The 27,305-nt window shown below is 38.9% G+C and overlaps 1 protein-coding gene across 3 annotated transcripts in view; it reads right to left on the reverse strand.

Moving 5' to 3' along the window:
• Positions 1-1,544: 1,544 nt before the first annotated feature.
• Positions 1,545-27,305, reverse strand: part of slc39a6 (solute carrier family 39 member 6) — a 35,047-nt gene continuing 9,286 nt past the window's right edge. The window contains exons 3-11 of one of the 3 annotated variants that reach the window (XM_053651067.1): positions 27,129-27,273; positions 26,944-27,018; positions 19,388-19,557; positions 19,103-19,288; positions 16,645-16,732; positions 16,150-16,485; positions 15,878-15,958; positions 4,984-5,174; positions 1,545-2,835 (exon numbers count right to left, since the gene is read on the reverse strand). In XM_053651067.1, coding sequence (XP_053507042.1) covers positions 2,683-2,835; positions 4,984-5,174; positions 15,878-15,958; positions 16,150-16,485; positions 16,645-16,732; positions 19,103-19,288; positions 19,388-19,557; positions 26,944-27,018; positions 27,129-27,273 — 1,425 coding nt within the window. In that variant the 3' untranslated portion in view covers positions 1,545-2,682. Of the gene's footprint in view, positions 2,836-4,983; positions 5,175-12,830; positions 15,017-15,877; positions 15,959-16,149; positions 16,486-16,644; positions 16,733-19,102; positions 19,289-19,387; positions 19,558-26,943; positions 27,019-27,128; positions 27,274-27,305 lie in introns of those variants that run through there. The other 2 variants (XM_053651069.1, XM_053651070.1) reach the window with 2 other exon arrangements.

The raw sequence follows: 27,305 nt of genomic DNA on the forward strand, positions 1-27,305 counted from the left end.
GTGCTTGAAAGGTTGTGATCCCTTTAGAAATTTCTATATTTCTGCATAAATATGACCTAAAACATCATTAGATTTAATCCCAAAAGTAGAAAAAGAGAAGCCAATTAAACAAATGATACAAAAATATTATATTTGGACATTTATTTATTTAGGAAAATGATCCAATATTAAATTTACATTTATTCATTTAGCAGACGCTTTTATCCAAAACGACTTACAAATGAGAAATATTACAATATTACATATCTGTCAGTGGCAAAAGTATCTGAAACTCTAGTATTAGCAGTTAATTTCAAGGAGACATTCGAGTCAGGTGTTTTCAATCAGTGGGATGATGATCAGGTGTGAGTGAGCACCCTGTTTTATTTAAAGAACAGGGATCTATCAGGGTCTAATCTTCACAAGAAGATTCACAATGGAATCATTTAGTTGCAGTTATTGATGCACAAGAGGGTCACACCAGATACTGAAAGCAAAGGTTCACATACTTTTGCCACTCACAGGTGAATATAGGATAATTTTCCTCAATGAATAAATGTCCATAAGCAACATTTTTTTTGTCTCATTTGTTTAATTTGATCTAGTTTTAGGACTTCTGATAACATCTGGTGTTGTTTTAGGTCATATATGCAGAAATAGAAAATTCTAAAGGGTTCACAAACTTTCAAGCAGCACTGTACACTCAAAGCATGAAGTGAACCAGCTGAGGGCATCCTGGATGCCAATTATATTTTCAAGGCGGTTAATGGATTAACCTCATTGTAGATTTTGCATCATTATAGTTTTCAATTGCTTATATCAGGAGATAAATCACCCAGGGTGTCTGCTCGCTCTTGGTGTGTCACTCAAATGTATTGTTCCATTTTGGCTAGTGTGCTAAACGATTCAGCTCATGCCTAACATTTTTGACAGGCTGGAGAACAAAATGCATAGATTAGATAAAATATATATAGACAGCACAGATTCACTGAGAAATACACAAATTAAAATAACCTGATTTTTGTATTTTAGCTAGCTTTAGGTTAGCTCACACCCATCAGCATGGAATATGCACAGAGACATACACAGCGGCATGAGAACGGATCAATCTTTTTCATATGGTCACAGTCAATGTCTGTCATTGCTATTTAGCCATATGACTGTGTGGAACAGAGTTTAGATACTGCTCTGAATTATCTTTGAACTTGTGCACTCACTGCCACAAGATAAATCTGTACAGAGAAGAATGACAATGTTACAAAATGTTCTAACAAATAGGTTGCCATCACATTTTTCTACCACAGGGGGTAGTATTCCAAAAGCTTACATGCACAAACTTTAAGCAAATTACAAATAATAAAGATTTATTTGATTAATTCAGTGTTGCAATTTATTTCCAGTATCTTTCTGTTTCAAGTTTTACACCTTCATTCCCAGACAATATTTATTACCCCCCACAACCCTGGCAACCTTTTTGGATGAAACTTATGAAATATTTCCGTGATCACCTGAAAATGTTTGACTGCACTATAGCTTTGACTGTACATTAAAAAAATTCTAGGGAGTCAAATAGATCCAACTTGTTTTTATTCCCCCCCAAACATTACTAATAACACAAAGTTCACCTAAATGGAATGTGAAAAGAAGAAAACAGACAATCTCCAAACATTTACACTCATGTAGTCTGTAACAGCACATAAAATGCCTAACAATATTGTTGCAGTTTGTGCAGCATACATAACTACATGATGACACCACTCAATCAAAAGACACTCATTTTTTCTATGAACTGTTGTATTGGTACATCAATATCATGAATGACATCACTGTATATTGAGCTCATGCATCTTTATCTCAGCACAAGCATTCTGCTCTCTCAGATGACCATGCAGACAGCCAAACATGAAATGGTCACAAACTGCACTGCAAAGTACAGAAGCTCCAAGAGGCCATGCATAATTTTTTTTCTAGTTTTCTCATAATTGCAATTTCATTTTCTTGTGACCATGACAAAACAAAAGATGTTTTCTTGTGATCATGCCTTAATTTTTTTCTGGTGTACAACATATGTTTATATAGTTCTGGAGGCAGCAAAAGCTTAGTGCAATCCAACAGCATCATGGCTGAACAAATTGGCTATTACTTTGATCAGGGACTCACAAGCTGAAATAGCTCCATGTCTGTCAGTGATTGACAACTTCCACATTAGGGTCTGACACTTGAGAAGGGGACACCCCTCTCTCTTAAAAGAGGTAAAGTCCATTTCTACTGTGGGCAATTATTAAGTTTATGATAGTGATGGTGCCAGAATGCATACAAGACCAGTCCCACTCACAAGGTACAATATTTTCTTACGTTGTGAGAAAATAGCTTATTGTTATGTCAAGATCCTGAGAAAATGTTTATTAGGTGGAGATCACAAGAAAGAAAAAAATAATAATGCATGGTCTCTTGGACTTCCGTAGCAAAGAGTAAAACTACTGCTAGATGGTCCTAGAAAGGACAAATCACTAAATATGTATCCTAGTGAGACAGTGGAACTTCGACTATAACGTAACAGCCTCTCCAAAATTCAGCAAATTCCAGAATTTTATACAGAATCGTATATCTGTAAAATGCAATGCAAAAAGTTACAGTTTAATGAATTTGGTTTCCCTATGAGCCATGAAAGTGGAGTTAACTGAGGGCAATGGGGTGATGAAATCAGAATTCAATACTGAGTTGAATTTTATGTTCAAACATGGCGATGATGAGCATGATGCCAAAACCAAGCAGGATCCCAGCATTTTGTAGGACAAAGAATCCATAATGACTGAAGCCGGCTTCACTGGCATCATTATGTAGCATCTCCGGCACCTACATACATATAAAAATACTTATCTGGGGCTGTTGACAGTAAAAAATTTTTTTTTTAGAAAAGCATAACATTGAAAATGGACAGTTGTTATGGACTAATAAATAAATAAATAAATAAATAAATAAATAAATAAATAATCAATCGATTAATGACTTGACTAAGAAATGTGTAAATTAATGGATGAATTAATGCAAGATTTTATTTTGAAAAGTATATTCATTCTATTGCAATTACAACAGATTCAACAAATAGTTTTTAATTAATAATTTATTAATACATAAAAGCAAAATACTTTCAACTTTATCACAACAAAAATGTGAGTGATTGATTACTTTATTGATTATGCTTTGATGATTTATTTTATTGTTTACATTATGAATTGACCCACTACTTGGGTTGGTCCAAGTAAGCCAGTGTAAAAACTAATTACAATGTCTGACTCTCATCTGCTTAGAATGTGAAGAAAAATATTGAGGTCTGAGAAGCCTGACATCTCAGAAATGGGCTCATGTGCATGTACAGTGGCAAGAAAAAGTATGAACCCTTTGGAATTTCATGGTTTTCTGAATAAACTTGTCATAAAATGTGATCTGATCTTCATCCAAGTCAAGAGTATTGACCAATATAATGCATTTAAAATAATTATAAAAAAAAAAAAATTATGATCTTTCATGTCTTTATTGAGAACAACCAAAAAAACCTCATAGTGCTTGAGAAATAAGTATGTGAACCCTTGAGTTAATGACCTCAAAAAAGCTAATTGGAGTCAGGTTTTAGCACATCTGGAGTCTTGTTAAGAAAATGAGTTTGTAGGTGTGGACTACAGCTACTTTGACTGATAAAAACCCCTCAAACTTTTGGAGTTTGCTCTGCACAAGAAGCACATGCTTATGTGAGCCATGCCTCGCCAAAAAGAGCTTTCAGAGGATCTACGATCAACAATTGTTGATTTACATAAAGCTGGCAAGGGTTACAAAGTGACTTCAAAGACTTTAGAAATTCACCAGTCTACAGTTAGGCAAACATTCTACAAATGGAGACACTCTGGGACTGTTTCTACTCTACCAAGAAGTGGATGCCCAGTCAAAATGACACCAAGATCACAACGAAGACTCTTCAATGAGGTAAAGAAACAACCCTGAATGACAGCCAAAGATTTGAAGGCATCATTGGAACTGGCCAACATCTCTGTTCATGAGTCTACAATACGTAAAACATTGAACAAGCAGGGTATCTATGGCAGGGCACCACGAAGGAAGCCACTGCTTACTAAAAAGAACATCGCTGCATGCCTGAAGTTTGCAAAAGAGCACACTGACAAGTCACAGTGGTATTGGCAAAATGTTTTGTGGACTGATGAAACTAAGATTGAACTATTTAGAAAAACCACACAGCATTACATCTGGCGTAGAAAGGTCACGGCATATCATTAAAACATCATCCCAACCGTAAAGTATGGTGGAAACATCATGATTTTGGCCTGCTTTGCTGCATCAGGGCCTGGCCAGCTTGCAATCACTGAGGGGAAGATGAATTCCCAAGTATATCAGACAATTCTTCAGGATAATGTGAGAATATCTGTATGTAAGCTGAAACTGTGTAGATGTTGGGTGATGCAACAGGATAACGACCCAAAACACAGGAGCAAGTCCACAACAAAATGGCTTCAGAAAAACAAAATCCCCCTTTTGGAGTGGCCAAGTCAGAGCCCAGACCTCAACCCAATAGAGATGCTATGGAATGACTTGAGAGCCATACACATGAGACGTCCAAAGAATATGTTCTGCCAGGAAGAATGGGCTAAAATTCCTCCTGAACGATATGCAGGTCTGATCCACAGCTACAGGAAGCGCCTGGTTGAGGTTATTGCTGCCGGGCAAGTCAACCAGTTATTAATTCTAAGGGTTCACTTACTTTTTCCACTGCCATTTTGAATGTTGAATGAGTGTGTTCAATAAAGACATGAGGGATCAGAATTTATTTTGTGTTATTATTTTAGACACATTATATTTGTCAATACCCTTGACTTAGATGAAGATCAGATCAAATTTTATGACAAATTTATTGAGAAAACCATGAAATTCAAAAAAGGTTCACATACTTTTTCTTGCCACTGTATGTTGTATATCTATAAATATGTTACTCACCATGTCCACCAGTGCGACGTACATGAAGAGTCCAGCCGTGAGAGCAAAGATCCACATGGCCACATTCTCAGCATAGTGGCCAATCAGAATGCCTGTAACCATTCCCAGGTAGCCCATCATTGCTGAAAGCAAATTATAAAGAATTGCCTGTTTCACAGACATTCCAGCCTTCAGCAGAACTGCAAAATCCCCTAGAGAAAAAGAATTAAAGTTTGTTAAGACTCCAGCTTAGTTTGTCTGATGTGAGAGTGAAGTGAACTGTTCTTTACAGATACCAAAAGAGGTACTGTACAACTACGTCGCTGTAACTCAAGACAGTAGTTTTACATTATGGATCTAACAAATATAGCAGCCAGCATCACTACTCTCAAGTTTGATCCTAGCAATTACACCATTCTAGCATACGTGTACATGTCTTAGTATTGCTCTGCACCTGGCAGGGGTGTATGGGATGAACTAGAGAAGTAATAACTAGCATGATACACCTGAGCCATGTTATTCCATAAACAGTACCGTGCAAAAGTTTCAGGCACATGCAAAGAAATGCTGTAAAGGAAAAAAATAATTAAAAAATAATTAAACAAAAAACCATAACTAAATTTTCAAAAAATTTTATAAGGAAATTAGCTGTCAGGTTTAACTGAACATCTTGGAGAATCTACCACAGTTTTTCTGGAGACTGACTGTTGCACTTGCTTCCTTATTCTGAATCATCAACAAGTGGAGAAAACGGGGAACCACAGAACAGCAGGTGCCTCCAAAATTGATGTAAGGACAAGAAGAAATCTTATTAGGGAAGCTGCCAAGAGACCTAAGGCAACAATAAAGGTGCAAATCTGTCACTTTCCACAAGCGTATGTGTGCACACGCAGCTGCTACACAAATGGCATTGTTCACATACTTGCTTACATATCTTATGTAAATGTGGAGGATTATAGTGGGTATAACTTGGTCATGCTTTGTTTTATCAGCTTCAAATTGTGCATGGTTTCCAATGGGCCATTCCTGATTGCACCAACATGGCAATTATAAGTCATAGTTATAGCACCACCTACACTAAAATACTTATGCTGCACTTTGAAGTAGATTTTATATGGATGTCTTTAAGGTTTATCTGGGGTACCAGAGAGTTTATGTGACATGTGTTTGCCAGTTTGCTCTGGCTATGACATGCGAGGGTCCTACGTCCCCTTGTGACAGGGGTACCCCTCGTTATTATTATTAGGGCCCGAGCACCAATGATGTGAGGCCCCATTGGATCTGCTCCATTTATTATTAGGGCCAGAGCACCGGAGGTGCAAAGTCCTATTGTTCAAGTGTTTACTATTGTATTTAGCGATTTCACTAATTTTTGAGGCATTTGTGAAGCTTCAAAGAATTAAATTCGACGTACGCATCATACCTGCAGAAAATTAAAACATGATGTAGTAAATAGGCTTGGCCATGGTTTAGCAGCACCATAGCACCCCCAAACGGCAGAATGGCATTTGATTAATTTTCTTGGAGAAGCACAAGTTTTGGTATGGTCGTTGCACTCATCATGTACGACAAGGTTCACATGGTTATAGCTGACTCCGCCCAACAGGAAGTCAGCCATGCTGGCTGGAATGTGGGGTTTTCAAACATTCCCACGGTGTTTGTCCTATTAGGACAACTTTTCACTTGATATTGCAGTTTAGCATAGGTGTGCCTCCTGAGCTCCATAACGTTTTGAACATAAATTTGACACCCTTGTAGTGCACGAAAAGTCAGGGAAATTTGGCGTATTCATCACACTCATCAATTCTTGTATCATTTCTTTTAGGTTTTGTGCAGTTGACTCCACAGCGCCCCCTAACATTTCTGAATGAGTATTGTTGTGGTTGCCACAAAGTTCGTCTTATACTTGCAAATTTTGTTGGAGACATTGTCATGTCAGTCATATTTGCCATTGGTTTCTATTAGCTCTACCCAACAGGAAGTCGGCCATTGTGAAAGTTTCGTGTTTCTTCATACAATTTTAACAAACCCTTTCATACTCCTTCGACAATCAGATTCACTTGAAATTAAAAAAGAAACTCCAGACATGCGATTATAAATTGCGAAGGAATAGTGGATATCCAAAATGAGGATGTAATGGTGAGCAATCGATTTGCTTGACACAACACTAAATCACTAATACAAGGTTTTAATAGTAAGTAAACAGTTGGCTTGACAGTCATGATGTTTGGCATGAGCATGAATGTCATAATTGTACAAATTTTTAATATAGGTTTGAGTGACCCTGCCCAACAGAAAGTTGGCCAATTTTGGAATTCGTGCATTTTTTCCATATTTTTCACAAATTATTTCGTACTCCTCAGAGAGTTCAGCAGATTTCCTTTAAATTTGGTTGGATGCATGATTATAAATTGCCAAGGAATAGTGGATCTCTCAAATGAGGACATAATGGCTACAAATTGATTTGCATGAACCCTGCCAAACCAGGAATTGGAAATAAATTGAAGTTTGGTTTGATCAGCCTGAACTTGTGCATGGCTACTAATGGGTTACAGTATTGTTACAATGAAGAGTCATCATGATAGCGCCACCTAGACTGAAACTGTTATATTACACTACATACTAATAAAATGCGCAAATACGTAGTACGCCATTTTGTTCAGAACACTAGCCACTCAGATTGGGTGGAATGATGTGGCACTAAAAACAGTGTTTCAAGAGGGACTTAACCATGAACTACAAGCAGAGTTAGCTTATAAGAACGAGACTATGGACTTATCACAGTTCATCAAAATGGCCAATAAACTGGATAATCTCATCCGTAATAAACCCCGGTGCAAACAACCCAAGATGGCTCCTGCTTCCATGGACAATGCTGTTCCCTCTGCACCGCAGCCCACCGAACCCACGCAGATCGTCTATGCTAGGGTTTAACCCGAAGAATAACATCACCGTCTCTAGGAACACCAATGCTTTTACTGTGGTCAACCTTACCATCACAGCGATACCTGCCCCTATAAGGCCAACAGCACCTCAAAGAAAAGGGTGAGTAACAAATACTCTTACTCCATTCAATCATAATCTTATCCTCTTCATCTCCATTGAGGTTTCTAATACCATCCACTATGTTTCAGCACTAGTAGATTCTGGGGCTGCTGTCAATCTGATCTACAATAACCTCGTTCAGAAACTCAAAATCCCTACTATGCCATGAACCCCGTCCATTAACGTCACAGCAGTTGACAACAAACCATCCCGAGCAGTCTATGAGTTGGACTATTTCAGTCCAAGAGAAGATCTCTCTCTCTCTCATTATCTCATCTCCAAAGAGCCAGATCATCCTCGGCCATCCCTGGCTAGCTACTCATGATCCTAACATCTCCTGGAATCAAGGCAAACTCCATGAATGGTCGCAATACTGCCAAGAGCACGGTCTTAATTCAAGGATCACAGTACCATGCAGGGCCGTTTCTAGGCAGTATAGGTGGTCGCCTAGGGCGCCACCGGCTTGGGGGCACCGATGAGTGCCCCAACGCCCCCGCCCGACTCACCCACCCACAATGAAGAGAGTACCTGGCCTGGGCATTCAGAGCTGAAGCCCCGAGTAATTCAGTAGTGAATAATTCATGTAGTGAGCAGTTTGTCACTATGTGACTAAACGTCAGTAAAAGAACATTGAAGTGTTGTAATTTTATTTTCAATTAACAGAGGTAAGACCAGATGGGGTTCTACAAGAAAATCCATACAGTGATGGATGCAGCTAAATCCATACAGTGATGGCTTAGTTTGGCTAGCAACACCAAACTAGCCTAATCTCGTATTAGATAGCCAAAAAGTTTTAGATTTTATTGGTCTGGTAGTCCTGCAAACAGTGATAACACCTGAGGCAAGTTTTATGATAAATCCAACTTTTTGTTTGATCATGTCATACATTGACAAGTAAATTACCACAGCCTCTGTAAAAAATACAAAAAACAAACAAAGAAAAACTTTAGGCTACTAGCTGAGCTGAGAATGTTGAGCAGGAGAACTGACCATTATTTTTCTCAAGTTTTACTACCTGTACCATTGAGGTGGGAGTTGTGGTTCATATCACATGTGTCCACGAGCAAGGTTTTTACAAACAGATCATGAAAGTTTACTCAGTCACTGAGTAGTTTTCAACTCTCATTAATGAAATTATGGGAATATTAAGAAAACATTAGGGGACTAATGCAAACCTAAAAATATCTTTCTATTTCCAAAGAAAAATTTCCTGGCTAACAAATAAACCTTAAAAATGTATGTTCTGGGAACCAAAAATTGTTGGCTGGGTAAAGATTTAGAAGGCTTTCCCGTGAGGTGGGGGTGACCAAGAGGAATCTCGCCCAAAATGGACAGAAACGGCCCTGCTACCATGTTTCCCCATGAGTGTGGAAACGAGCCCGGAGGCTCACAACACCAAAGCTATTCCAGTCCAGTACTCTGAGTTCTCCAAGCTCTTCAGCAAGGCCAAGGCAACCCAACTACCTCCCCATCGCCCATGGGATTGTGCCATCAAACCCTTTTCATGTCCTGAGGCACAGGCTATGGAATACTACATTGATGAAGCCCTGGCATCAGGCTTTATTCGTCCCTCCACATCTCAAACCGTGGCAGAGTTTTTTTTTTTTTTTTTGTGGATAAAAAACATGGTGGCTTTAGACCATGCATCGATTACAGAGGTCTTAATGCAATTACCATCAAGAACAGATACCCACTTCCTCTCGTCCCTGCAGCTCTAGAACACCTCTGTAAGCACCTATAATCTTATCCGTATCAGATAAGGGGATGAATGGAAGACTGTCTTCATCACGACTAGGGGGCACTATGAATTCCAGGTTATGCCATATGGCCTTGCTAACGCGCCTGCGGTCTTCCATTCAGTAATCAATGAAATCTTCCGAGACCTCTAGAACCAGTTTGTCATTGCACACATTGATTGCATCCTCATCTATTCCCAAACCAAGCAAGAACACAGACATGTTGAAACGGTCCTAACCCGGCTCCACCAGAACCAACTCCGCATCAAATCGGAAAAATGTGAGTTACATACAACCAGCACCACGTTCTTAGGATACATCAGCCATCAAGCGGTAGAGATGGACCTATCTGAGATCAAAGAAAATCACTGAATGGCCACTACCCACTACCCACAGCCCACTACCGTCAAAGAACTCCGGTGATTTCTGGGGTTCGCAAACTTCTACCCAAGGTCCATCAAGAATTACAGCACTATTGCAGCCCTACTTACACCACTACTCAAGGACCAACCCAAGAAACTTCAATGGGACAAATCTGCTAACACCACCTTCAACACCTTAAAACCAGCTTCACCATGGCACTCATCCTTAAGCATCTGGACCCAAGCTTACCATTCTCCCTGGAAGTGGATGCTTCCGACTGCGGAACTGGGGTGGTTCTCTCTCAGAGACACGGGGTACCAGGCCGACTGTACACATGTGCCTTCTACTCCAGAAAACTCACAGCTGCAGAAAGAAACTATGATGTAGGTAATAAGGAACTACTCTCCATGAAAGCAGCAATGGAAGAATGGAGACACTGGCTAGAGGGAGCAGATCATCCATTCCAACTTATCAATGATATTAAGAACTTGGTGTACATCAAGAGTGCCAAGAGACTTAATCCATGACATGCACGCTGGTCTCTGTTTTTTAAAAAAAAAATCAGATTGCAGTTCACAGTTACGTACCGTCCAGGAAGCAAGAACAGTAAGGAAAATGCCCTCTCTAGAAGGTATGACCTTACACATATTCAAAATAACCAAATTTCCATCCTTCCCCCCCATTTGCTGGGACATCATGAAGGAGATACAGTGGGAACAATAACCAGATCCTCCGCTGCCTTACTGCCCACCAACCAATTACTATGTCATCTTTGACATCAGGTGATCCATTGGGTCCACACCTCTCTCAGTGCTGGACACCCAGGTATTCAGCAAACTATAACCCCAATACACAAGTCATTTTGGTGGTCAAGCATAAACAAAGACGTTACCACATATGTCAAATCTTGTCCTGTATGCGCCCAGTCGAAAACACCCAGAGAACTGCCTGCCGGACTTCTAGAACCCCTACCCATTCCTCAGCAATCCTGGTCTCATCCATCAGTAGACTTTGTCATGGATCTACCCAACTCCAACAACTTCACCACTATTCTTAACCTCAGGCTATTACGAATAGGCTAATGGACAATTGGAGAGACTGAACAAGAGATCGGGCGCTACCTCAGGTCCTACTGTAGCCATGAACAACCAACGTGGAGTGAATTTCTTCCATGGGCATAATACACCGAAAATTCCTTAACCCATTCATCCACAGGACTTACCCCCTTTCAATGTATGCTGGGCTATCAACCGCCCTTGTTTCCTTGGTCTGGGGAACCATCTGCGGTATAGGCAGTGGATGACTAGATCAGGAGGTACAAACGGTTGTGGTACAGCGCTCATGTGTGGCTCCAACAGGCCATTCGTGCTCAACGGATCCAGTAGGACCACCAGAGGTATCCCCACCCCAACTACCAGCCAGGCCAGAGGGTCTGGCTATCAACTAGAGACCTGCATCTATGGCTACCCAGCAGGAAGCTCAGTCCCAGGTATGTAGGTCCATTTCGTATCATCAGACAAAAAAAATCCTGTGACCTATAGACTAGGGATGTCACAAGAACCGATATTTCGGTACCAACATTCTTAAAATGTGACTGTACTTGTTTTGCTGCAGTAGCATAGGTACCATTGGTAATGAAGTTATAGAGGTTGCAATTCTTCCAGAACTGATGGGGGCAGCAAATACACGCAAGTGTTTTAGTCGGTCCACAAGTGGTAAAGAAGAACGCCTACAAGCACATGGGAAAAACTACAGAAGATGGCGACTCGTTTAGCTCCGCCCCGACTTGTTGAGAGGAAAGGTGGTATGGAATATGGAAATACTTGGCATTTGAGGCAGATGACAACAAACATAATTGAGGCTCTGAAGCCGGTGTGCAACCGATGCTGTCGTTCATTTCAAACAAAGCGAGGAAACACCTCGAATTTGGCGAAGCACCTGAAAGACGGGCCCTATATTATATTTGAGCCAGCTGGCACTGTGGCCGTGAAACCAGCTAACGTTATGCTCCATGTAATGTTTGTGATAGCCAGTTATTTGTTAACAATGCTAACGCATTGCAATGTTAAAAACGACCTCCTAATGGGCCACTATGCATCGCCATTCAGCCTGTGTCCTGTCAGCAAAATGTAGCCTAATGTCACAAATAATTATTGAAATGTTAAATGGTTTTAATAAATCTTTTTGGCCTGCCACCATATCAGTGAATTTAAATTAATGCTTACATTCAGAGTATAAGTATACATGTGTGTGTGTGTGTGCACGTGCGCATTAGCACCTTAGCACTTGAAGCCTCCACTGTTTTATTAGTCATTGTCAGACAGTGTTTGATAACTAAAATATCCCCCTCTCTCTCTTTTGCCAGTATTAACCAGAGGCGGTTGACCGCCTGAGATTTAAATTTGATTTATTTTATACCACACCGTAGTATCGACTTTTGTATCAAGTATTGTGTACTTTTGGTGGTATCGGTACCGACTACCAGATTTTTGGTATCGTGACATCCCAACTATAGACTAGAGCTTCCTGCTAACTACCGGATCTTACCTTAATTTCATGCCTCACTGCTGAAACCAGCACATCCGGCGCCTGGCCCCGAAACCACGGAACTTGAACCTCCACATTGATGGAGCCCCAGCATACCTGACAAAGGATATCATGGATTCAAGAAGAAAAGGGGGCCAGACGCAATACGGGTAGGGGGCTATGGACCTGTGGAGAGATTATGGGTAGCTTTCAGGGACACTCTGGACCCTTCCATTGTCCAAGACTTCCACCGAACACACCCTGACCACCCAGAGGCTTTCGTTTTTTGGGTTTTTGTTTTTTTTTGGGGGGGGGGGGTCACTTCCTGTCTGCTAGCCATAAAGAGCCAAGCACGCTAAAGCACGCTAAAGTATTGCCAGTATACTTGCCTTACCAAGCGTTTTCCCTATTGTTATTGTGAATGACTCATGACCTTTTTGCCCGTTTTTCACTTAACGTTTTTGTCTTGGATGCCAGTTTGGACTGTCTATTTTTGGATCTTTGTCCTTTGCCTGTTTATTGACCATCCCTCCGTCTGTCGTTTTGGATTTAATAAACTTGCACATGGATTCCAACCCTCCAGTCAGTGAGAGTTCTTTAAAGTAATAGGAAAACTGTTAGTGTTAGTACACAATAACGATCTAGAATAGTACATGGGTATGCAATTTGAGACACAACGTTAATTAGTCCATGTCAATCAGTTGTGGGCATGGTGTCACAAGGTGCTATACTATTATGTTGGAATTGCACCACACAGATACATAGCGTTAATTTCTGAGGAAGATAGGGCTGCACGATTATGGCTAAAATGATACGATTATTTTGATCAATATTGAGATCACGATTATTCATTGATTTGAGGGACAACATTTTTATTGCACTTTCACATTTAAATAAACAGACAGCTTTCACCTCCATGTTGTGCTACATTCCTGTTAATGTACCAATCTTTGCATCAAATTAGACTGGTCCTTAATGTGAATCATCTCATAGAAGCAAAACATAAAATTGTAACCCAAAATATAAGAAGTAAAAATAAAAACGCCAACAACCAAATGAAAATATGCAACCAAATGAAAACAATTCAGGCCTATGCAGAAAAGGCAATAACAGTGTTTACAGAAGGAGAGACGCAGCCAAATTACCCAATAGAGCGGTGATGCAGGGATGACATCATTTTGTACTGGAACCCGGAAGTTAGCATCACACTGGTTCCCTTGACAAAAACCCAATAGGATTTTCCCATAGGCTTTTGGATTATTGCAAAAAATGAGCTCTGTGATCAACAAAAGTTTACAATACTAACATATTTTGTCCATCAAGATAATTTTCACAAATGAACACAACTTTTATGAAGTTTGAAGCCTAAATACAATCGGCAAAAATAAAAAGCTAACCGTATGCTATAAACAAAATACACCACAGTCGCTCGACTTCAACGTCACCATCACCAAGGTTCTGACAACTTTTCCAAACTTGATTTAAAAACATTTTCCATAATACAGATTTACTCTGTGGATGAATCTTCATCCACATTTTTTTTTTGGCAATTGTGCACAGCACACCTGAACCAGTTTATCTGCAAAGTTTTTTCCTGTTCAGTGTGATGAGGTTTAATGTCCCCAAACAACATCTGTAGTTCCATTTAGTGACACGTTAGTGTCATGATTTCCCCTCGAGCAAAGCGCTGGAGTGCGCTCTGAAGGGTTAAAATGCTAACTCGTTTCCGGGTTTTGGCATACAAAATGACATCATCCCTGCACCACTCTATGGTGACTGGCTGCAAGTTTAGGAAGCGCTTGATTTGATATGCAGCTGAGTTTTCTATGAGCATAGGACGAACTTTAAACAAATACTGCAGTCGACCATATTCATATAATCGTGGGCCGTCAAAATCGTAATCGATATTCGATTAATTGTGCAGCCTAGAGGAAGAGCAAAGCGATGCGTCAAATGCCTGCAGGATACATGCAGCGACCATCTTGTGTACATGTAGTTAACAGCAAGTATAAATCCACCTTAATGGAGCTACTGGAATATCTGGCAAGTACTGGTCACTCCCTGCATGCGACCACAATCATGTATTCTTCACATGTCTGGCTATGGAGTAGGGCGACTAAACACAAGCCCTTTCTCAATAAATAAATAAATTAATAAATAAATTAATAAATATTTTTAAAAACCACATCCAAGCCTGCCTACATTTTGCAAAACAAACACACAGACCATATGCACAATATGTATCATGGTCTGAGGAGACCAAGGTAAATTTTGGCCATAATTCTAAAAGATATGTTTGTTGCAAAGAATGCCATACCTACAGTGAAGCATGGTGATGGCAGTATCATGCTATGGGCTGCTTCTCTTCAGCTGAGACCGGGGCACTAGTCAAGACAGAGGGAATCATAGATCGCTCCAAATACCAATCTATTTTGGCACAAAACCTGCAGACCTCCATTAGATACCTTCCAGAATGACAATGACCCAAAGCACAAATCCAAGTCAACAAAGGAATGGCTTCAGAAGATGATAAACATTTTGTAATGGTCCAGCCAGAGCCCATATCTAAATCCCATCAAAAACCTCTGGAATTACTTAAAAGCTCTGTACAGGAGATCACCTTGCAATATAATAGATCTGGAGCTTTTATGCAAGGAAGCATGGAATAAAAATTCCAAATCAAGGTTGGTAGATTCTTACCCTGGGGTGTTGGCACTTTTCCCTCTTGCTTTTAAATCGCTTATGAATGCACGTGCGTCAGTGCGCATTTCACTTTCGAATTAGCAACAGTTTGGGGGCGGCAACTGCTTGAATGGTGGGTTTATTATTCTTAATGAAAAACCCAACAAAAACAAAAAAGTACAATGACAAACTCGCTTATATTAAACATAGAACTTCTGAAACCAAATCTTCCGCCAGCGTCTTGTCAGTCAGCTCGCCACACTCTTGTCACGCGATAAATGAAATCTGACTCCTGCTGATCTGCGCTGCGACTCTGACTCATTCGGCTCATGCAGAATTGAGCAGATGCGTTTGGTTTTTAATAGTAGCATCCATTCTCAATCTGAACTGAATTATTTTTATTACTATAAAAAAAAAAAAAAGCAAAACAACAGTGGGGCAGTGCCGCGGTGAGCAAGTGATGTAATCTGCGGGTGGCCGAACACCGTGTAACACAGATTATCGCAGCAAGCCTACTGCACAATGCTGGAGTTCACTAATGATGGTGGTGAAGATGGTATTACCCAGCTCATGAGGAAGCTCATGGCAGAATACAGCGACTGAAGTGCTGAGACCACTAGACAAACCCTCCGTAAAGGCTGCTCCTAAAAAAAAAAAAAAAAAAAAAAAAAAAAATCACACAGATGAGAGACACATTTTCAGAAAGCATTTATTTTCATCAATGATAGTACTGTAAGAATTTGCATAAATTACCCATGGCCACTTTATCAGTGAGCTGTGCACAGAGTGAAGAAAAGTTTTTAAAAACATATATCCAATAATTAGTGTTATTTACCTATAGCCAGCCCATCACTAAAGTTGTGCAGGCCATCCCCCATAATGACCATCCAGGCAAGGGTAGCAACCCCAGCATTCTCGAAATGTTGGACAGAGTGTGTATGTCTGTGTGTGTGAGTGTGGGGATGATGGTTTTGAGAGTGGTGGTGATGGAGAATATGGTGGTAGTTGTGGTGATGGTGATGCTGCTCGTCTGACTGGCCAACAGTGTCGTGGAAGTGGGAGTGGCACTTGTTCTCACAATCTTCATCTGTGTAGCCAGCCTGAGATAACATCACTTCTTCCTCCTCTGGCAGACCCTGTCCCCATGCATGCCTGCCATTCATCTCAGAGTCTAATGTGAAGAAGATGGGGGGGAAAAACACAAACAGCTCACATTAAACATCAAGTTCTCATTATCCATCAAGTGCCTTGGATTTTAAACAACATATGTAATAACTGCATAAAGCAAATATCCAGGCTTATACAAATTTTGTTCGTCACACAAACTTACCATCTAGAGGTTTAACATTAGGGTCTGCCGTAACTGACACATTCCGAGAATCTAAAATTTCAACAGCCAAGTCTGCTCTCTTCTGCACCTCCACACACAGAGTTAGGGAGGAAAACGGAAATGTTTAGTTGCAGTTATTGCTGCACAAGGGGGTCAGACCACATGCTGAAAGCAAAGGTTCATATACTTTTGCCACTCATGGATATGTAATATTGAATCATTTTCCTTAATAAATATATGACCAAGTACAGTCATGTGAAAAAATAAGTACACCCTATGGAAATTGTTGGCTTTTTTTTTTTTTTTTTTTTTTACATATCTGGACAAGCAAAATTTGAAACCTATTAAAGGTGATGCACTATCAAATGACACAAAATTGGCATTTTGTAGTAATTTCTACAATTAAAATGAACAAAGCTAAATCAGTCACATGGAATAAGTGAGCACACCCCTACATTTATCACATCTTCAAATCCATAAAATATGAATCAGGCGTTCAAGATTGGGTGTCAGTGATTAGAACCTGCTTAGAGAGTGCAGGTGGAACCCGTCTTATTTTAACCCCTCACATCTAGTGTTCCCTTTGTTATTGAGGTGTGCATCATGCAGATCTAAAGAGTTCTATAAGGCCTTCAGAAAAAAGGCCTTCTTACCGTTTCCACAGAAGAAAGTCACATCTATTGATGTTTCTGTTGAATGATTGAAATGATAGTTTTCCTTGTGGTTTTGTTCAAGTATATCAAGTACATAACTTTATTAATAACCACTGTTTAAAAAATTATCAAATGTTTGCTTGTCCAAATGGGTCAAAAAAGCCAACAATTTCTATGGGGTGCACTTATAATGATAGTAGATGCAGTCAGCTGTACGTTGTACAAGACTATGCTTGGGGGGAAAAAAACATTTAATTTTCAGGTCAGGGCTCTTCTACATAAACTTTAGCATACCATGTCATTATTTACCTTCGCTTTGTGCACAGGGGTATGGTCATGCTGGATCCTGTCTGGGTGCCTTAGTTCCAGTACAGAGAAATCTTAAAGCTATAGCATACAAAGACACTCTAGACAATTGCGAGTCCAACTTTGGGGCAACAATTTGGGGGAAGGCCCAAACATGGGTGTAACTGACTCCTACATTCCCAGTGTCTGAATACTATTTACCCTATGCATTTGTTTTAAACATATCTTTCTTCATGCTAATGAGTACATACTAAGTACAAAGTGAAGAGACGTTGGGCCTCATTTATCAAGCTGGATATGAGCAGATTTAATTGTGAATTGTTAGTATAAGCATTTAAACAAAAAATTTGCTATTCATGAAAATCCCATAAATTTGGAAGAATGTTTGTATCTTACTCCTGTGTGCATGTAAATTTACCACAAGATGACTAATGTAAACCTCAACTTCAAATCATATTTGCCTGAATTACTGCACTTTTATATATGGAATATACTGTTGAGTTTAAATAAATAAATAATTGCATTTATCCAAAGCGACAAAGCCAAAGTGACCGGTAAAGGTACCTTGGAGTTGCTATGAAAAACATCCTCATGCTAGTTCACTAGGGACGGGACTAAGAAAACCATCAAGAACACTGAAGCCCAGTCATTTTATATTATTGCCATTAATTGATAAATGAAAAATAACGAAAGCCGCAAAAAGAAAAGAAATGACGCAGCATAAACGGTCCGTCTGCACATAGACGTAAGCAGTAAACAAATGGTTTTGCTGAAGTAGGATTTAGTATTCACTTATTATTATTAATGTTAAATATATAGTATCTCAAAAGTGAGTACACCTCACATTTTTGTAAATATTTGATTAGCAAAGTGTCGTTTCTTCACTGTTGTTACATGAAAAGATAATCAAATATTTACAAAAATGTGAGGGTGTACTCACTTTTGTGAGATACTGTAATTACATATTTTTATTGGCGTAAGTCAATAATAACTTTCCTAATAACGTCTGCTTTTCAGGCTTTACCCTGGTCAATCATTTCATGCTCACAGCTATCTGTGCCCTTAAACAGTTATGTTACATTTATATTATGAGTTTTGTCTGCATCTCAGCCCTGACATGCACACGCTTGGTAATTTCAGGGTGACTGGCATTAGTCAACATACACATGCAAATATGAAGAAAAATCAGTGTTTCCGAAACTTTTTTAATCCAAAAAGTTTCTCGATCGGTTTTGCTTACACAATCATTTACATACAACTTTACTAAATGACAGACTGATAAATGAGGCCCCTTGTGTATAAATCTGAAGTGGATATATGCATTAAAAGTATATTTAACAAAAAAGTGTCCAACTACTTATTTCCTCTGACTGCATATATGGTGTAAAAAGGCTGCTGCTGCCTCAGCTGGCCCATGATCAGCTTAATATTGTATGTGTGAGTTTGCAAGTGCACATGTGCATGTATCAGAGCCTGGATTTTGCTTGTGTTATTCAAACCTTTTGTTTTTTGTCTTTGAACATTTTTGCAAGGGTTAAGAAGTGCTCAATGAGGAACATGATGTAGACTCCCCCCAATGCAGTCAAACCTGTCCAAACAGACTTAAGTGAATCTTCACTGTCACCATGGAGACCATGCTCCAAGCTCTCACTGGCAGCATGGTGTTGCTTGTGGTGACCCTGAGACTGAGACAGATAAAACAGTTAAAATGGCCCTTGACAAAATGCTTTTGTAGCATGTATTAATTTGCATTTGTAGCATTGTCAATCAATGTGTGAACTTACATGTGGGATAAGGTGCAGGAGGGCATCTCCACTGAGTGTGCCTACTGCAAGGGCAACCAAGAAGCTGAGCAGGAAGTTAAAACAGACTTTGTTGATGAGTGGTATTAGGATTCCACCCACCAGAGCCAGCAAACTGATTATTGTGATGGAGAGAAAACCACCAATCCAAGCTGTAACAGTTAAACAAACAATTTCATTATATACACTCACTGGAACTCAAAGGCTCATTCATGCAACTATCCAATCATGCTGCAGCAGCCTAATGTATAAAAACATGCAGATGCAGATCAAGAGTGTTACATCAATCAGAATGGGGAAAAATATGATCTGAATGGGGGGTGGGGAGAAAAGATAAAAATAAAAACACACACCACCACGCTGAACCTCGAGACGGATGGGCTACAACAGTAAAAGGCCATATAAAGTTCGACTCCTGTCAGCTAATAGGAATCTAAGGATCCAGTCAGCAGAGGTTCACCAAACTGGACTTTAAAAACAAACCATCAAACAAAACTTATTTACATAATGAGTTTTCACTTACTGGATATTTTTTTGTTTTTCCAAACCAGGCTGTGTAAACTCTAGACTATTGCGCATGAAATTTCCAGTAGATCAGCAGTTTGTGAAATATACAAACCAGCCCATCTAGGGTCATGTACTTTTGTGTTCATTCGTAATTATATTAAAACTAAAATGAAAACTGAAATTATGTTCAAAAATGCTAATCAACATGTTAATGGATTATTCATTTTGTTCCTATTGTAAATTCCAAAATGTAATTTTTTTTGGTTATTTAACGAATTATTGTGCTGAAATCTAAAAATACAAAAATTAGAAACATGTAAATTATGAAAAATATAAAATAAAACAAGTTTTCAAGGGTACACTGGGACTTGTCTGATATATGCTGTTGAAGCACAGAAATAATTTAGGCCCTTAGACTCATCTAGACTTTACCAGCAAAAACATGAATGCCTACAGCTTACAATCATGGCTTCACTTGACCCATAATCTGTCTCTGAAGAGATGTTGAGGAGACATACCACAAGGGATGCAGGAAGGTGTTTTACACAGTGGAATACCGGAAAAAAAAAAAAGAAAAAGGGAAAAAAAAACCCTTCATTTTAAAAAAAAATTTTTTATTATTATTCGCAGTGACAACTAAAAAAAAACTTGATTCCTTACATAATACAGCGGGGCAAGGACAATTTAATTCAAACTTTTTTTTTATTAGAATGCATTTGTAGATGTGCAAAAATAAACAGCATCATCTACAGCAAACAAATAATACAAACAATGATTGTTCTTTTCCTACAAGTTTTATTGTGCTTGCACAACCCTTGCTTGTACAGTCCTTTGAAAGGATATTTAAAAAGAAATGTAAGAAACAAAGTTTTCTTTAGCTATAACCTTTCAAGAATAGCAAGCAGCCCTCACTTTGAACAATGCAAACATAACCTCACAATTCAGTTAAGGAAAAGGGCCAAATATGACAACCAGACACTTTAGGCAGTTCTTTACAGGTTTCTTAAAAGAAACACAAGCCTATCTACCGTTTAATGCTTGAGGGATGCCCTCTGACAGGTATCAATGTTCCCAGCCGCACTGAAAACTCAATAGGGGCAATGGTTGAAGGGATACAGAGGTATTTCTTTGCAAGATTGCTTATTTTAGGGAAGCTTGTTTTATGCAATTTCCACCAGTGAAGTGGGTCTGTATCAGGGTTTGTGCCAGGGGACATAAGGTAAGCAGTTAGTTCAACTTTGATTTTGTCCTCTTGTGACTGGGGAAAAGATGGTGATTGCACAGTCTTCTTCAAAAACCTTGCTAATAATTTCTTAGGAACAACTTCAGCTTTATCTTTTTGGTTGGATGGTTGCTTGCTTGTACCTTAACAGCTGTGTACTGCTGATTGGTGTTTTTTGAGCTCATCCTCCTTTGGCTGTAGAATGTTTTTAAAGAGATGGAACACAGGTTTGAGGTAAGACATGCTCACATACAATGGTGCTTGAAAGTTTGTGAACTCTTTAGAATTTTATATATATATATATATATATATATATATATATATATATATATATATATATATATATATATATATATATATCTGTAGAATTATTTTTATTTTAAGTCCTAAAAGGAGGCAAAGACAAGCAGATTAAACAAATGAGACAAAAATATTGTACTTGGTCATTTATTTATTTTTTTAATACATTTTCCAATATTACATATCTGTGAGTGGCAAAAGTATGTGAACCTCTAGGATTAGCAGTTAATTTGAAGGTGAAATTAGAGTCAAGTGTTTTCAATTAATGGGATGACAAGGTGGACGTGAACACTTTTTTTTTTTTTTTTTTTTTTTTTAAAGAACAGGGATCTGCCAGGGTCTAATATTCACATGTTTGTGGAAGTGCATCATGGCATGAACAAGAGAGATTTCTGAGGGCCTCAGAAAAAGGACTTGATAATGATGTTCAGGCTGGGAAAAAGTTACAAAACCATCACTATTGAGTTTGGGGTCTACCAATCCACAGTCAGACAGATTGTGTACAAATAGAGGAAATTCAAAACCATTGTTACCCTCCCCAGGAGTGGTCAACCAGCAAAGATCGCTCCAAGAACAAGACCTGTAATCATCCACGAGGTTACAAAGGAACCCAGGGTAACTTCTAAGCAACTAAAAGGCCTCCAACATTGCCTAATGTTAGTGCTCATGAGTCCACCATCAGGAGAAGACTGAACAACAAAAGGTGTGCATGGCAGGGTTAAAAGGAGAAAGTCACTGCTCTCCAAAAAGAACATGGCGGCCCCTCTGCAGTTTGCAAAAGATCACATGGACAACCCAGAAAGCTAATGGAAAAATGTTTTGTGGATTGATGAGACCAATATACAGTGGCAAGAAAAAGTATGTAAACCTTTTGGAATTTCATAAATTTGTCATGAAATGTGATCTTATCTTCATCCAAGTCAAGGGTATTGACCAATATAATGCATTTAAAATAATTATAAAAAAAAAAAATTATGATCTTTCATGTCTTTATTGAGAACTACCAAAAAACCCTCATAGTGCTTGTGGAATAAGTATGTGAACCCTTGAGTTAATGACCTCAAAAAAGCTAATTGGAGTCAGGTTTTAGCACATCTGGAGTCTTAAGAAAATGAGTTTGTAGGTGTGGACTACAGCTACTTTGACTGATAAAAACCCCTCAAACTTTTGGAGTTTGCTCTGCACAAGAAGCACATGCTTATGTGAGCCATGCCTCACCAAAAAGAGCTTTCAGAGGATCTATGATCAACAATTGTTGATTTACATAAAGCTGGCAAGGGTTACAAAGTGACTTCAAAGACTTTAGAAATTCATCAGTCTACAGTTAGGCAAACATTCTACAAATGAAGACACTCTGGGACTGTTTCTACTCTACCAAGAAGTGGGTGCCCATTCAAAATGACACCAAGAGCACAACGAAGACTCATCAATGAGGTAAAGAAACAACCCTGAATGACAGCCAAAGATTTGAAGGCATCATTGGAACTGGCTAACATCTCTGTTCATGAGTGTACAATACGTAAAACATTGAACAAGCAGGGTATCTATGGCAGGGCACCACGAAGGAAGCCACTGCTTACTAAAAAGAACATAGCTGCATGCCTGAGGTTTGCAAAAGAGCACACTGACACTTCACAGTGGTATTGGCAAAATGTTTTGTGGACTGATGAAACTAAGATTGAACTATCTGGAAAAACCCCACAGCACTACATCTGGCGTAGAAAGGGTACGGCATATCATGAAAACTTCACCCCAACCGTAAAGTATGGTGGAGGAAACATCATGATTTTGGCCTGCTTTGCTGCATCAGGGCCTGGCCAGCTTGCAATCATTGAGGGGAAGATGAATTCTCAAGTATATTAGACAATTCTTCAGGATAATGTGAGAATGTCTGTACGTCAGCTAAAACTGTGTAGAAGTTGGGTGATGCAACAGGATAACGACCCAAAACACAGGAGCAAGTCCACAACAGAATGGCTTCAGAAAAACAAAATCCACCTTTTGGAGTGGCCAAGTCATCTGGGCCAGGGTGGCTGCCATCATTGATGGAACAATTAATTCAGAATTATATCAGCAAATTCTAAAGGAAAATGTCAGGACATCTGTACATGAACTAAATCTCAAGAGAAAGTGGGTCACGCAGCAAGACAACGACCCTAAGCACAGAAGTTGTTCTACCAAAGAGTGGTTAAAAAAAGAAAAAGTTAATGTTTCAGAATCTCCAAGTCAATGTCCTGACCTTAATCCAATAGATATGTTGTGGAAGGACCTGAAACAAGCAGTTCATGTGAGGAAACCCACCAACATCCCAGAGTTGAAGCTGTTCTGTACTGAGGAATGTGGCTAAAATTCCTCCAAGCTGATGTGCAAGACTGATCCGGAAACATCTAGTTGCAGATATTGCTGCACAAGGGGGTCGCACCATATGCTGCAAAGGTTCACATACTTTTGCCACTCAGATATGTAACAGGATCATTTTCCTCAAAAAAGAAATGACCAAGTATAATTTGTATATAAGTATATTTGTCTCATTTGTTTAATTGGGTTCTCTTTATCTACTTGAAAGGGTTCTCAAACTTTCAAGCACCACAGTAGTCTTCACCTGACAATACATCAGTGCATAACTCTTGTAGTAGACTTACAACTTTATTCACTGACTCCAAGATATCTATGTGAGGTACTAGTTGCCGAGACTTCTTATCTGAACCCAGAACCCAGGCTATGGCTTTCTCCTGCTCCAAAATCCTGTGTATAATTTTTTTTTTGTCTTGAACCTCACCTGGTCAGGGATTTAATAATGAGCTGATGAGCAGGAAGGCCAAGCTCAACATGAGCTGAAGCCAAATCTCTACTTCTCTTCCAGCTGAACAAAAAAGGCACTTACAACTTTCTTGCACACCCCAACTGCATGACAAACTCGTGGATCTTTCACACCATTTTCTGTTTTTTAAAAAAAGGAAAAAACAGTTTAATGTAACAAATTATATTCACATTTTATGACCATCATTTTGACCAAAAAACACCCACACCACACACTATTTTGCCAATGCATATGGAAGAAGAAGAAGAAAAAAAAAAACAGCTCCCTCTCTCTCATGCACATACACAAAATTACTGAAGCTGTTTTATATCTAAATAGTTGAAATAAGTTCCAATTCAGATGTGAAAATCCTTTTTTTGCTGTAAAATTGTGTTAAATAATACACATATGAACTACAACTTACCACTGGCATTGTGGAACCTATGTCCAAAGCACTGGAGATGATGCCACTCGTTCAGATTTAAAGCTTTGATCATGTTAGTTCCATTGTCAATAGTCGTCACACCGACTTGTCAGACTTCGCCAAGCTTCCAAGAAGCCAAAGCGTCTTTAAGCCATTGGCTTATTACTTCACCAGTGTGGTCATCAGGGAAGTGGCACGTCTGGAGGCCAACAGTGTGCAGTGTCCAGTCTTCGCTGATGTGGTGAACCATTAGTTTAATGAAGGACTGAATGGTATGGCTGCTCCATAGGTCTGTCATGGTTGCATAAAACAGTGCTCTCTCCAACTTAACAGCTACTCTTTTCAAGTGTAGCAGTATACAGACAGAGCAACTGTATAGCAGGAGGTCTATGGGAGACGGTGTTTACCAAGTTACGAAGGCAGTGTTTTTCATTTCTATTGCTTGAAAATTGACAGTTTCAAATAAAATTAGCAATGTGTATATTTAAATATGTAAAATCCCAATTATCACATTTGAAAATAATGTTGAAACATTAATGTGAATTAACCATGAAAATTGTCTAGCATTACTGGGGATGCAGGAATCATAAGTAGCATACATGTGGCGCAAGCTGACATCACATGCTAATGATATTCAAATAATTTCTTTTAACAAAGATTGTTGATTACAGTGAAGTACAGTGCCCTCCACCAATACATGTACAGATACATGCATTTCGCCTACTATATAGCAGGCAAGTACTTGGTTTCGGACGCAGCCGTGCTCTCATTTGCCATCAAATGGTTGAGCACTTTCGTGTGTACGTGTCCTGTCACAAAATGCGGCAAAAACTCCCAAATGTCGTTAATAGTGTGATTAAGATGAGTACATGTCTAATGAACATCGATAATGCAGCTAAAATAGGAATACTCCACATGTCTTAATTCGATTTGTGTTTACTTCGAGTATGACTCTGTTGGTTGTAATGAAAGCCTGCACCCACACCGGCCCTTTCCGGATAAGATTCGACACCCCTGGTCTAGTGTATGAATTTTAGAAAGGTAATATCGTCTCAAATGGAACACTAGTGTTTTTTTTTCCTAACCGGAAGTATAAGCTGTTTTCCAGTTGATGGCACATGAAGTCAAATGCACATAATGCGACGCCGCTAGCTTTAGCAGAATACCCAGAGTAAACGACAATAAATTTCTTCACTTTACCGTTTGTGCTAGCGTTACCTTTTATGTCCAACATGACCTCAGTCACCATCAGATGGAAGAATAATCAAGTGACCGTGGGAAAAAAAAAAAAAAAGTGTGCAACCCATGTCTAATAATAATAATAATAATAATAATAATAATAATAATTATAATTAGTTGTAGTTGCAACCCTAGTTGTGTGTGAAATTCATAGGACATCAGCAGTTTCTGAAATACTCAAACCAGCCCATCTGGCACCAACAACCATGCCACAGTTAAAGTCACAGAGATCACACTTGCTTCAAGTAGTTCAAAACAGAAGTCATTAAACATATTGAAAACAAAATTGACAGACATTTTCTCTGATTTTGATTTCAGATTTAAAGACAGAAAATTAAATTACTGCAAAAGTAAACAGACCCATCTGGCAGCAACAACCAAGCCAGGATCAATGTCAATAAGATCACTTTTTTCTTCTTCTTTTTTTTTTTTTTTTTTTTTTTAAACACATTCTGATTGATGTGAAGCTCTCAACCTGTATCTGCATGATTTTATACATTGCACTGCTGCAACATGATTGGCTGACTGGAAAACTGCATGAATAAGTAGGTTTTTATAATAAAGTGGTCACTGAACGTACATATAGAATAAACACAGATTATACTTGCACGTTTCTGACACACAATTAGGCCCATAAATATCTGGACAACATATTGACAAAGTTTTGCTATTTTAGCAATCTACCACAGTATAGTGGAGTTAAAATTAAGTCTTTATATAAAAGGCTTTAATTTAAAAAAGTATTTTTGTGAACTTCACCACATATAAAAAGTATTGCAATTCCTACATTGTTCATCCAATTTGAATATAAATACCTTCAAATTAGATCTGAATGTCTGCACTTTTCATATTCATTATTTAATTTAACTCCAGTATACTGTGCTAGACAGCTAAAATAATAACTTCAATGTTCAAATATTTATGGACCTGCCTATAAGTGAGAGACATGCATATGCACATGTGTATGCACCGCTCACTCAGTCAACAGGATATAGAAGCACACTGTGTGCACAGTGTATCTGCATGTACACATCTCACATACTTACACATAGGAATGGAAGAAATCTTCTGGCCTTTTCCAATAACTGTGTCATGGTGAAGGTGAAAGTGTTCTTTATATTCTAAAAAAAGGTCCAAAGAATTTTCACAACTATTTCTATTGATTACATATTGTATGTCATTATTGAGCTTGAAACAATTTCTATGTAAATCACTGTAACCATGCACTAACCTGATTGGTTCTCAGCATGCAGAAGGCAGGACTTAAAATCAATCTGCACAAGGAGGGCAGGACAAAGGAAGCTGAAGTCTTTAACAGAGAGAGTCATTTCTTGGGACATGCCATGTGTCTGCAGAATCATGGTGGCATTCTGGCACTGGCATAAAGAGAGTGAGCAGAAAGTAAGAA

The sequence above is a fragment of the Ictalurus furcatus genome, chromosome 20 (assembly GCF_023375685.1).
Source record: "Ictalurus furcatus strain D&B chromosome 20, Billie_1.0, whole genome shotgun sequence".
NCBI classification, from domain to species: domain Eukaryota; kingdom Metazoa; phylum Chordata; class Actinopteri; order Siluriformes; family Ictaluridae; genus Ictalurus; species Ictalurus furcatus.